Source organism: Pelodiscus sinensis, chromosome 23, assembly GCF_049634645.1.
Source record: "Pelodiscus sinensis isolate JC-2024 chromosome 23, ASM4963464v1, whole genome shotgun sequence".
NCBI lineage: Eukaryota > Metazoa > Chordata > Testudines > Trionychidae > Pelodiscus > Pelodiscus sinensis.
Window position 1 is genome coordinate 16,596,950 of NC_134733.1, and position 13,070 is coordinate 16,610,019.

At 49.3% G+C, this 13,070-nt stretch overlaps 1 protein-coding gene across 8 annotated transcripts in view; it reads left to right on the forward strand.

The window, feature by feature from the left end:
- Positions 1-13,070, forward strand: part of PUSL1 (pseudouridine synthase like 1) — an 86,807-nt gene that overhangs the window by 35,291 nt on the left and 38,446 nt on the right. For all 8 annotated transcript variants that reach the window (XM_075906655.1, XM_075906653.1, XM_075906654.1 and 5 more), the window contains exons 4-5: positions 6,773-6,922; positions 9,969-10,142. In XM_075906655.1, coding sequence (XP_075762770.1) covers positions 6,773-6,922; positions 9,969-10,142 — 324 coding nt within the window. The remainder of the gene's footprint in view (positions 1-6,772; positions 6,923-9,968; positions 10,143-13,070) is intronic.

The window sequence follows — 13,070 nt, forward strand, 5'->3', positions numbered from 1 at the left end:
GTTACCGTGTGGCCTCTGAATGCACGGATGCCAGTGCATGAAGCAAATATCTCATAAGCCATCTGAAGTTACACATCTAACATCTGTGGGGAACTGTCCCTCGATAGCTTTCACCTTGTACAACACATATGGAAAAAGACCGGCGCAGCTGTATTGAGAGCTAGGAGAGAGCTTGTTTTCAGGTGGCTCTTTGGTTAAAAAAAGGCCATCAAATAGAATTTGGTCTTATATTTTCAGTCTCAGAACTTAACACTGTTTGGAAGTCAAACCACTTCTGATCATCCAGACAGTAGGAAGGAAGACTGTGTAAAGTGAGGTCCCATGTTCAATTTCTTTCCCCTGTGGCCTAGTGGTCAGAACAGTGATTTGGAAATCAGAACTCATAGATACGAAGACCAGAAGAGACCATTTAGTCTGACCTTCCTTATGCCACAGAGCACAGAATTGCATCCACTTTCTCCTGTGTAAAATGCAAGAATCTGTGCATCCTATTCCTGGCTCTGCCACTGACTCATTGTGACTTGGGGAAGTCGCTTAACTTCTCTGGGCCTCCATTTCCCATTGTGTCAAATGATTCCTGTTGGCTTCATTGGGGTGGCTTTAGCCTTCGTGAACGTGTATTTGGTGCTCAGAAAGCCTCATGAGAGGCGCACCGGAACTGCAAACTGGTTTCTGGTTTTTGTTTGCAAAATTCCCAAAATTGCAGTTTTTCTTCCCAGCAGACCAAATTTGGGGTTGGCTGTCATTCAGTTCCAACACAGGAAGTGCATGCCTCATGGACAGGGTGTGCGGAGGGACTGAATTCCATAAGGAAATAGTCTGCAGTGATGTGTTTCTCCTGCGACTCGAAATAGCAAATGGGGAGGGGAGGGGAGGGGACTGGCGAGAAATGGTTTTAAAATCCTGGCGCATAAGTTGATGGTGCCCTTGTGATTACAGTCTGACTTGATGGCTGATTGTTCCGGGGACGGGGGGAAGGAACATGTGCAAAGAGTATTTTGCTTTAGTGACACATGAGCTAAACAATGAGAAGTGAAGCTGAGGACCCAAAAATGCTTCTGGTGTTTGTATGTGGCTCTGTCGGAAGTCGAGGGTGATTCCCAGCATACTTCAGAGGGTGAAATTTGGGCCCACATGAATAAGAGCTTTGGGAATGATGAGGTGAGGGAGCCTGTATGTTAGTTGAATCGGGAAGCGTGGCGTTTCCAAGAACCTCTGCAGCTGCTGCATGAAGGCAACGGGGTGAAAGATTTGGTTTTTAGCCCAGCCGCCTGCCAGAAGCTGTGCTTTCCTCGCTGCTGTTAACTAATGACAACCCAGAGGCTCTCACAGAATTTTACCCACTTCTATCTTGCCTTGAGATCTGAGGAGCTGAACACCCTTTCCTCAACCTCTCTAGGGGGAAGGAAAGGGAGGTGTAGGTATGACTTCACCATGGTGGAAATGCATCCACTTCTGGGGTGGAACATAGTGTTTGTTTTACAGCATCACGCTATGGAGTAGGCAGTAAAGAACACAGTACTTCTGTGAAACACTAGTGAGGATTGAGGGAGGTGAATAGTAATTGCTTGGGATGGAATTTGGTCAGAATGCCACTCATTTTTTTAAATACTATGATGTTTTTAATGGCCACGAGTGGTCAGGATTTGTGTCCTCTGAATGACGCTGTGCAGTGGTCCCTTTGGCCTTGCTGGGGCATTGGTTCAACAGGGACTTGGGGGAGAAGTGTGACATCATTCAGAACAATCATTTACCCAATGTCTAACACACATTATGGAAGTGTGGGCCTTTGTGTCCTCCAGATAGTGGCTGGCCTGCCGAAGGGGATAACAGCCTACTACAGCTGCAAGCTAGTGGAGTTATCCTCTTAGCTCAAGCAGTAGGAGGCCACCATTCTAGCACTGAACATCTTAGGTTCAAACTTTGCTCAAGGCCTAAGGGACTGGTCTTCTATTTTTACTACAAGGCCTTTGAAAGCCAGATAGCAGTCTCCCTGTCAAACCATTTTATGAGGCAAACTCTAGGTCACACTTAATACATATCAGACTGTGGGTTTCTTTTCCTCCCAATGGGTTAATGGATGCTGTGGGAATAAACATGATGGACTAGAGCTTTGATCTACACCATGTCTCTGGATTTCTGTGCTGGGCTTTGGAAGTTTAGGGGAGGCTGGTTTTGATGACTATTAGGAAAGCTCAGAGTTTTATTCCTTCCTACCTATAAAGAAGCTCATGTTTTGAGACTGGCATTCAATGGAAGATCCCAGTAAGACAACATCCAGGGAAAAATTGGCAGTAGGATCCAATGTTCCCTCTAACTTTTTCCACCTATGTGCAGAATAAATTTTGTTCTGTGCACTGGGGCATGTGTGGATGTGCACCACTAGTAGAAACACAGGCTGCCAGCTGTGGGTGCTTTGCTAATCATCTGGGCGGCATTTGACTCTCTCCTGGGTGGCCGCCAGGGAACACTGGTAGGAGCAAAAGAAAGGGATCCATTTTTTTTTCCTGCAAGGCCTGTTGTTCTGATACAGCTACAATCACTGAGCCACGCCATGGGGAATCTGACTTTATTTGGTCTTTTACCAGCGACACTGTCGCTCTGATCCATTAGAAGTTAGAGGAACTCGGGTTGGTGCTGCTTCCCCCTCCTTTCCCTGGCTGTACTTTTCAAAACTCTTCATCTGCTTCATATTAAGGCATCAGTGATGGGCATGAGCCAGAGCAGACTCAGCAACCGCCGCTCTCCCTCTGTAAATATTACCCTGCTGAAAAAAATTCTCTCCTAATGCCAAACAGAAAACTCAGCCCTTTCATGTGGTTGAGATCGGGGAGGGGAGGGGACAGTCTTTGTGGGAGCATGTTATTGTCGATAGAGTTTGGAAGGGAAACGAGATTCCAGGCTGGCTGGCTTCATTATCACCACTAATATCCTTCTGTATAGCTCTCCCATATGGCTTAGGATGGGTCTAGCCCAGCAGTGGGCAACCTAGGCTAATGAGTGGGCTGTATGAGTCACCCTCCTTCATCTCAAAGGGCTACAAGATGGCTGTAACCAAGACAGTCTCCTGGGAGAGGGCAGTTTTGCTAATTGCATTTGTGTACCTAGAATTTGCAGTGTGTGCCAATTGAACTGTCTCAGTGCTTTGATTGGATGCAGAGGGAGCACACGTCTCTCCTAGTCCATGTTATATCCAAACGGCACCTCCCTTCGCATGCCCTGGCTTTACATGCATTTCATCTTAGTGTAGGTTGAACCTCTCTAGTCTGGCACACTCTGGTCTGGCAAGATCCGTGGTCTGGCATGATATGAGTCAGCCAGATGTCCGCTTATGAAGGGTGTGGCCAAGTTTTACACGGTCCCATAAAGTTTGTTTACAGCTGCCAGTCCTAACTCTCAGGATTCTGTGCTGTTGTTTAGCTCTACCTGACCCCTAAATGTCTGCGAACAGCTCAGGAAGCAGTGGAAGTGTTGGTAATGCTGCTAGACCATAGTTTGGCAAATCCTCTGGTTCGGCACCGGTCAGGTCCACAGAGTGCTTCACTAGAGAGGTTCAACCTGTAATACCAGTAGGAAAAAACTGACATGGACAGAAACCCGTGGAATCTGTCAGTCCTGCGCGTGGGCAATGTCTCACGGGCCGCACACAGAAAACTGCAGGCCACAGATTGCCCACCGCTGATCTAGTCTATTGTCTAATCTATTCCCCACAAAACTGGCTGCAGAAGATGATGCTCCACCAAAACCCAGAATTCAGAGCTGGAGATATGTTTGAGCAATTCAAGCGAGGGCCCAACACCTCGGCCTCGGTGACACCGAGGGCTGGCTGCCCCCAACCTCTTCCAGGGGGCACCGGCCTGCTCCCCCCCCACACACACACCTTGCTTGGGGACAGCAGAAGCTGCCCTCCACCCTGAGAGGAGCCACCTCACTTGCGGAAGAGGCGAGGGATGGAAAGGAGACCCCTTACAGATCAGTGATTTTGTGGTTACAAGATGCACATGCATTTTGACAGCTCCATCTTGTATATCATTGGCAAAATCCCAGCCCATGCAACCAAGGGACCCCAATTCCTTTGGCAATCCCAGACTTCGTCGGGCCTAGCATGCTTTTCTGCAGGCTGCGCTGCTTCAGTGGGCTTCTAAGAATGACGGAAATGGAGCAAGGAGGGAGGCCTCGTGGACTAGGTTGCGGGAAGACGGTCCCCTCGTTACGCTGAGCATGTGAGGCAGGAGATAAGAGCGCATGGCAGAATCATGTGAGCATAAATGTGTTTCTTTTCTGACCGAGCTGCGCAACTGGAGTCCATACCAGGGTGATTATTTCCTAATAAGCCTATGAGCATTGGGAAGGAAGGCTCCGGGGGGACTTGCCGTGTGTGTGTTGGGGAGAACAAATGGAACGCTTCATTACGCTGCTGGGGTCAGATGAGGCTTGTTACCAGAAAACTGCTTGGAGTCCCCTAGCTTCCCCTTTCCTGATCTGCTCCAGGGCTGCTGGGGGAGGATCAGCAGGCACTTGGCCACCAAAAATCCCCAGGGCACAAGAAAAATATTTGTAAAGACGTGTGCGGCTCAGGTATTTGCTGTGGACAGGCACCAGGAGCGTAATGGCTGTTGTTCTGATTCCTCATCTCATGCTGGGTTCAGGGCGCCTCGTCCCTCAAAGGGCACCTGACAGTTTGTAGAAGGGCTGCTCACCCCCGTTAGCCACACCTGCCAGAGGAAGGTAAGGACCTCTCCCCTCCATGTACACGCACTCCGCCTGAGGAGAAAAGCCTCTGCCTCTTCCAGAGGCCTGCGGAGTGACAGCCTTCAGCCTGTCCTTGCAGAGGAACAGGCCTGCGCTCTGCTGGGCCAAGAGGGGGAATTGAGCTCCAGGACAGAGGCCCCTTGGGGGAAAACACTCTGGATGTTGCCTCTCCTCACCAGTAATTTCAATCAATGGAAAGAAGTGGGGGAGCTAATGGGACCATGGGGCTGTTCCCCAGAGCCAGAGAGAGGAGGGGGAGTTGTAACTCCGCTTCCCCCTGCTGTAATCGGTGCCCCCCCTCTGTTTTAAACCCAAATGGCCCCATTTTATCGTTTCCATGGCAGCTTCTTACGGAGGCAGGGCGGTTGCTCCTCTAGCTCCAGGGTGGCCCAACTTACTGACTCTCTGAGCAGCCCACGATAATCTTCAGACGTACGAGAGCCAGGTGCATCTGTCGGAGCCGGGGGCTTCAGCCCGGGGGCCAGGAGCGGACTCATGCTGGGATTCGAGGCCTTGGGAAAAGTGGGGCTGGAGCTCTGAGCCCCGGCAGGCACCTCCCCACCTTTGCTGGATAGAAGCCTCCTGTCCCAACGCCCCACCGCAGGACAGGAGCCCCGAGCTCCCCGTCCCCAAGTCTGGGGGATGGAGAATGACTGGGAGAGGGGCTGTGGGGACCACACTTTAGCTGCGAAGAAGCCGCATGTGGCTCCTGAGCCACGGTTTGGCCCCCGCCCTCTCCGCTCTTGCTGGATTAAAACAGAAAACAAGGCCGGTCAGGAACCTGGCAAGTTCCTCCCTGGTGTAAAGGTTCTGCAGTCCATGGAGATGCTCGGGGGGGGGGGGGGGGGGATAACATTGTCCGAGGGCCTTGCCTCTGAATCCACAAGAACTTGTGATTTCCTGGAGGTCTCCTAAATGCAGCCAGTGTGCTCTCCTTCTTGGCTGCAGAATCCGTCTTAAGAGGCAGCAGCATACTCTCTGCATTTCCACCCGACTGCGGCAAAGTCGTGTCTGTCTTCGGGGGGCGGGGGAGCGACCTAGTTTCCTGCTGTCTCCATCTGCTGCAATGAGCTGAGTAACCGCCTTCGGAAAGAGCTAGCGTAGGAGTGTGCTCCTTGAGTATCCGGGGGGTCCTGACAGGACCTTCCACTCGGGGCCCTGATTCAGGACGGTGCTCGAGTGTGTGCCTGACATTAAGCGTGGGAGCAAACTCGTTGAAATCTCACTGGGAGGTGTTATTTACCCCTCCACATAACACAAGAACCAGGAGTCACCCAATGAAATTAATAGGCAGCAGGTTTTAAACCAATAAAGAAGTATTTTTTCACACAACACACAGTCAACCTGTGGAACTCCTTGCCAGTGGATGTTGTGAAGGCCAAAAGCATAACTGGGATCACGAAAGAATGAGAGGAGTTCTTGGAGGATAGGTCCATCAGTGGTTATTAGTCTAGATCAGTGGTGGGTAATCTGCCACCCATAGGCCACATGCAGCCCATCGGGGTTCAATGTGTGGCCCATGAGATGTTTTGTTTACTGTTACCCACATGCAGGGTTGCCAGATTCTGCTGTGGCCCACTCTCTAGCCTGGCTTGCCCATCGCTGGTCAGGGATGCAACCTTATGCTCTGGCGGCTGTCCCTAAGCCTTTGAGCCCTAGTCTACGCTACAGAGTTAGGTCGACAGCTGACATCGACCTAACTATCCCAGCGTCTACACTACAACACTCCTCCTGCCGCTTTAACTCGCCCGCGATGCTGCCCGAACAAAATCACCTCAGCGGAAGGCATTGTGCTTAGGACAACGCAGTGTTGGGGCGCTGTATCGCTTACGCTCCTGGAGTGGCTACAGCTTTGGTTCGTTTTCAGCTCAAAGGGATGGGTGGTAACTAGTGACTTGCTCACTAATGGAGCTTCCTAGAGAAGACTGTTGTGTGTTTAATTCTGAGGGTCTTCCATCCATGCGGTGGCCAGGCTTAAACCTGTGGGTTCAAGCGGCTCTCCATTCTTCTTTCCTAACAGCATTCTGAGTGCCTATCGGGTGTCCGGTAACTTCCACGCACGCTTCTCTGCGCTGTCAAGAACCTACATTTACCGGCTGGTGACTGGCTGTTCTCATCATTCAGAGATACCAGTGTTTGAAAGGGATCTGTGCTGGGCTCTCTCAGAAGAGTAAGTTAATTCAACTAACAGAACTTTTCAGGAGAATCCTCCTTGTTGGATTCTGCAGATGTTTTTCTGATTGGTTGTTTTATAAGGTTCAAAGTGAATTAAGATACGTAGAAGTAAGTCTGTTTTAATTCTGAATACGTATGTCCACATAGGGCAGGGGCGAGGAACCTTTTTTGGGCTGCTGACCCACAGAAAAATCAGTCGGGGGCCGCGCACAAGTGAGAAGTAAAAAAGAAAAGCCAAACCCTCACTTCTGTGGCCGACTGAGAAGGAGAAAGACTCTCCCCACATTCCCTTCACACACCAGAGCCTAGAGGGGCCCAGCTAGTAGACTTTGTGTGCTCTAGCTCCACAGTGGAATGGCAGGGGGCTGGAGTGCCAATGTGGTCTCCCCAATTCTGGAGGGGGGAGCCTCAAGACTTGGGGGCCAGATCCAGGCAAGCCAAAGGCTGCATCTATGCCTTAGGTTCCCCATTCCTGACATAGGGGTTCAATGTGGCATAACAAATACACTTTAAGTTCACCCCTTTACTTAATTCGGATTCACTTTCCTGTGTCGTCAAACCCTAAATTTCCAGGTGAGAGACCAGATTCCTCAGCTGGCCCAAGTCAGGTTTGTACAGTGAAATCAGTGGATCCACACTGACTTCCAGCAGATCTGGGGTAAGTGTAGAGGTTTAGCTTAGCTTGCTTATCGCTAATAGCATATCTGCAGTGACTGGGTCTCAAAGGAGTGCATCTGACTGCCGTTCTCAGCCCTGCCATGGCCAGAAACTCACAATGGAGCAAACTTTTTACAGTGTCTGCAGAGAGTGAGAAGCATCTAAAATGGAGACTTTTTTTGTACGGCTAGTTAATTCTGACAGTTGAGGGCACAGCTATCCAACAAGAAACAACTGTGCAGAAACCCATGACCTTGCAGATTTCAGGTGAGGCTGTACAGAGCGGACTATTCAGATTGACAGCTCAGTTTTTTTGTCTTGCTTCCGTTTGCGAATCCATGTAATTCTTCTCCTGAGTCACATTTTCCAATGCTGTGTGGTTGAATAATGAAAGAATGCAAGTGCCAATCATTCGTGAACAACCCTACAAAAACACATCAGTCTGCATAAGCCAGAGTTTGTAAAAACGAGGAGTCCTGTGGCACCTTGGAGACGAACAGATTTATTAGGGTATAAGCTTTAATGGGTAAAACCCACTTCATCCAATGAATTGGAGTGGAGTTTACAGAGGCCAACAGATTGCTATATGCCTAGATTGTTATAAGGACAACAAACTTGACATAGCAAACCCATTATTGCAGATTGGTACCTGTGAAACAGTACCTTAGTAACACAGCAGTATACACACAGAGGAGGATACAAACATTTTAGTAAAGAAACAAAATGTTGGTTTCAAGCTTGAAGATATTATAAATAGTAACTTTAAGAATAAAACAATGTCAAGCTAGCCTCATTCTTTTTCACTAGCATATACTATAATAAATATACCATTCATGACCATCGGTTTTTTTGGAGTTTTTCCATCACGTTATAGTAAAGCAGTTTTATAACTTCAAGGTCAGTTACAATAGTTTTTATCACCACTAATGGAATCACTTGACATTTTTCATTACACGTATTTTTATAGATCTAGTATTAGAATGACAAACTGTCTCAGCAGACAAATCAGAATAATATTGGTTAAATAGGTGGATTCTTTTTTGTGGGCTGGGAAAGGGAAAAAACCCGCTTAAAACTGCAAAATTATATGTTGTGTGCACACAATAAACCCTAATCTCATGTTTTAATGAAATGACATTTAATTTACTCCAGATGTTGCAGTTAATTTTCTCACAAGACACTACCACACAATGACAAAAGACCGATTGTAACAAACTCTGAGTGGGAAGCAATTTCCTAATTGGATTGATTCTTACTCTGACAAAATCCAGTGAGAAAATTCCCACTGATTTCAGTGGAAAGCAGAATCAGCCCTAAATGTGTCAGTTACAAATCCCCTAACCAGATCCCTGTCTGTATTCCCAGTATCCTCTTTAGCACTAGTTGGGAAGTGCTTTTTCTTGTTCCTATGAAAAGTTTCCACAAAAATGGGGGAAAGTTTTTGATTGACTTGTTCTTCAAAAGTTTTTTGGGTGTTGGTTGAAAAACTGAAAATGTTCGGTGAAAAGCTGCAGGGGGTTGGTGGTTTTCTGACAACTCCCTCCCCTCACAAAAAAAAAATTCATCAAAAATGGACAGTTCCTGTGGTGATTTCCTTTTGGGGCAAGGGGAAAACCCCACAAAAACAAAACCACCATTTCCTCCCCCCCCCCCCCAAAAGGAAACCCATCAACCAGCTTTAAACATTTTGGATTATTAAATCTGAATGGCAATTAGACGTCTGCACGTCACTCTTTTCCCTTTGCACTGTCTATTCATGGAGAGTTTGCAGTGCATTCAGTTTGGGCAGTTGACCGCCAGTTTCTCTTCCATCTATCGTCAGTTCCACCACAGCTTGGCTGTAGCAGGCAATTCCACATGGGTGAGTTAGAGAATTGTCCAAGTGTTGTGAATTTCTCTGCAGTTTCCTTTTTAATGTGTAGGCCCCTGATCCTCCAGAGAGGTTTTTCATGTTTTGCTTTCCAGGGCAGTAACTTTGACGGAGGTGTTCCGCTCCTGCAGTGAGGGGAGAGATCAAAGTTCTTTGATAGATGCTGCCTTGTGCAGATCTTTGCAGTAATAGGTCCTGAGTGGTGAACGGAATTCACAGCTGGGTTGGCGTTTGGAATAGCCCCAAAGTTCAGGGTGTATGGCACCATGGTTTTTGGTTTGGGCCATTATGTGATAGGGGGTCATTTGCAACATGGGGGTTCCTGTGCCTCTACTTACCCCTCCCCACCTCTGTTTTTCTTTTCTAGCGTGTCTGAATCTAGAGCTTGGACTTGGATCCTTCTTTGAAACTTCTTATTTAATTCCTCTGCCCCCCAGCACTGTTATGCCGAACCTTTCCTTGCTTCCAGTCCCTTCCTTCTTGCTCTTATGTATCTCGCTCCCTTTTGTTTCAGCCATCTGAATGTGCCAGCCATGCAGGAAGCAGCGAGCTTGCTGCTAGGGACCCATGACTTCAGCACTTTCCGTTCGGTCAGCACGGATATGCCTTTCAAATCGCCCCTTAAAACTCTGGACCGGGCAGAAATCAGACCCTCTTCTGGCTTCATGTCACACCACTATGAATACAGGTAAGAACTCACGTCACTCTGAGCCCTGTAAGACCCTTCTTTTATCTTACACCATGATTGGCCACTGCTTCTGCAGTGATGACCACAAACTGCAGCTTGCGAATTCTCCACTGTCCTCTGCCTTGCTCAGTAACGTAAGACCAGAAACTAAGGGGACTGCAAGCAGCAGCCCGTGTCAGAACAAACCAAGTAGCCCCTCTCGCTGCCTGCCCCACCCTGGCGCGTGGATCCAGCAGAGGGAGTGACATATAGTGTCATTCTTGCCCTCTCTAGTCAATATCGAAGTGCCACATGGCCGGCAACCATCCAATCTGATCTGGCTCTGGCTCGTTGCGTCCTCTGCTCTTCTAGTGAAAGGACACGTGCTGGTGGTGCTGGATGGAGCATTTTCCTAGTGCCTACTTGCCACACTGTTGAGAAGGCCAAGAGCCTTGTCTGTAGGGGATGAGCTTCATTTTTGCAAGGATCAAAGCCATCTTTAAAAAACACTCGCCTTTTTCTCCTGCTCGGTGATGTACCCCACATTAAGGTCAAGAATCTAAACTGGAGCACTGAGCTGGTTCCTTGTGGCCTACGGAAGGCTGGGCTGGATTGTTATTGCGTCCACATGAGTCTTGCTTGCATTAAGTATGCAGTGAATTAGCCATATTGCGTGCCCCACCCCCTCGCCAACTCCAGCTCGCTCGCTGGTTTAGAGGGGGCACTTGAGACAAACCTGCCTGTGAGAGCTTCCGAGAGGCAGGTTTCTTCATCTTCAGCCTTGGCCAAGTGGGGCAAAATAAGGGTCTGATCCCGTGCGATGTAAGCAGCAGACGTTGCTGCAGCACGTAGGGATGTGAACGACTGGTCAACTATCCGATAGGCAAAAGCTTACTGGATAGTCAACACGCTAGTCAACTAGTCGCTTCCCCCACCCCTTGCTTCCCTCACCCCTTGCTGCCTCTATCAGAAAGAGACAGCGGTGGGAGGAAGAGGAAGGGGTGCTTCAAAGAGGCAGCACTGCATGGAGCTCAGGGTCAGATGAGGATTCCCCATCTGACCCCAGGTTACCCCACGGCGCTGCCGCTTTGAAATGCTGCGAGGAGCACGGGGCCAGCGGGGACTGCTTGAGTTCCCTGCTCACCCTGTGCTCCCCCACGTCGCTTTCGCCTTTGAAGGGTTGCAACATCCTTGGGGCTGTTGCAACACTTCAAAGGAGAAGGTGCCCTTATCGACCAATCGAATAGTCGATGCAAATTGCATTGACTATTCGATCAGCCCATTAATCTACATTTAACATCCCTAGCAGCACGCACACCTTCCTCTGTTGCCAGCTGCCCAGCCTTGCAGCTTGCAAGTGAAGCAGTTAAAGGAGGAGTCCTGTGCCATCTCAGATCTTTGTGGTAACCCTGGTAGGCACAGTGGCACAGTTTGAGTATAGTAGCAGGGGGATCTGTGTAGGTGCCTGGGAAGGGTCAGTCGAGATCCAAGCTTTACAGCACCCAGAGGTTGGTTTTTTGTTCCATGAACCACATTTACAAAAAAAAATGGAAGCCTTTAAAAGCCTTGAAAAGACCCGTGGAAAAGAAAATGGAGCCACGTTTGCACCCGTGTTCATAGAGTAGTGAAAGAGCAATGACCACAGCTGTCCCAGCTGGGTCAGACATGTAAAGCTAAGCAGGGTTGGGTGTGACCTAGAGATGTTAGAGTTTAGCCCTCTCTCCGGGATGGGATCCAGCAGCCCCTGCCCACCCGGCTCCCACAGGGGTTGCTTTTCTGCAGCAGCTTAGTTAAGCTTCATCGCTGCACGTGGAACCGCTGAGATTTTTAGCAGTTACACAGTTACCTTCTTCGACGTCTTATAACATCCCTTGTGAGATCTGTACAGGAGACCCAGGGAGGAGAAACAGGGTCTCTCTGGATTGGGGTTGGCGTCTCAGTGGGAGACGCTCTCTCTGGCTGCCACAGCCCTGCATGCCAGACATGCCCTCTCTTGCATTGAGTCTAACACACAGGCCATGACTTGTGTTCATGAAACATTCCCTGGCATGTTTTCCCCAGAGCAGGAATTCTAGCCCTGGTTGCCCTCATCTATTCCAGTTTAGACATTGAAATTCCACCTCCCCAGCCCTGGGAGTGGTTCAGTCACAGAGAACCTGTCTCCTGTCTTTGCCAAGACCGTGGGGCACCGTTACCTGCTGCGTTCCACTCGAGAGGCAGCTGTATTTTGTGGGGAAGAAAGCCGGGAGTCCCCTGCATATAATTTGCAAAGTGGGGCTGGCTTAATCAGGAGTTAATATGCCAGAGCCGTGCAAAGGGAGGTTATTTTCAGCACATCATTGGCGTTGCTTGTTAGGATAAGTGAAAAATCAATGGGTCTAGCATGCACGTCCAGAACAAAGCAGGCATCATGATGGCCCGTGAAATGAAGAGACATGGTGGGTCATATTGGAAAGGCACCAACAAGAACTCAGTGCTTATAGGGATGAGCCATCGTGGGGGGAGAATACGCCCGTGTGTTTTCCGGGCGAGGTAGCATCTTGGTACTAACTCCGCCACTGCGTGATCGTAACGGTGGCCACCCTGCTCCGCTGGGCTTCTGAATAAGCTGCCTTTCAGGTAGCGTCTGGAGATAGGTGGCAAGGGGGCAGGCTGCTGGGATGCAGCCGAGATCGCCGGCCCCTTGTGCCCTGCAGCCTCTTTGCTGTTGCTCTTGGGCTGCTGGAGGCAAAGAGCCTTCCTCCATTGGACAGAGCTGAAGTTCAAAGGCCTCTTTATTTCAGGGATCCCCTCTGTCCCCCTCAAACCAGTGTGTCCTCCCGGGCTGTGTTCTGCTTGAGGGGACAGTGGCAAGGAGGCGACGGTGGCAGAGCCGTCAGCGCTGTGAGGAGTCAAGCTGTCTTCCCATTAAAGGCTTGTCCTCCTGTCCATCCTGGAGCTCTGGTCCTT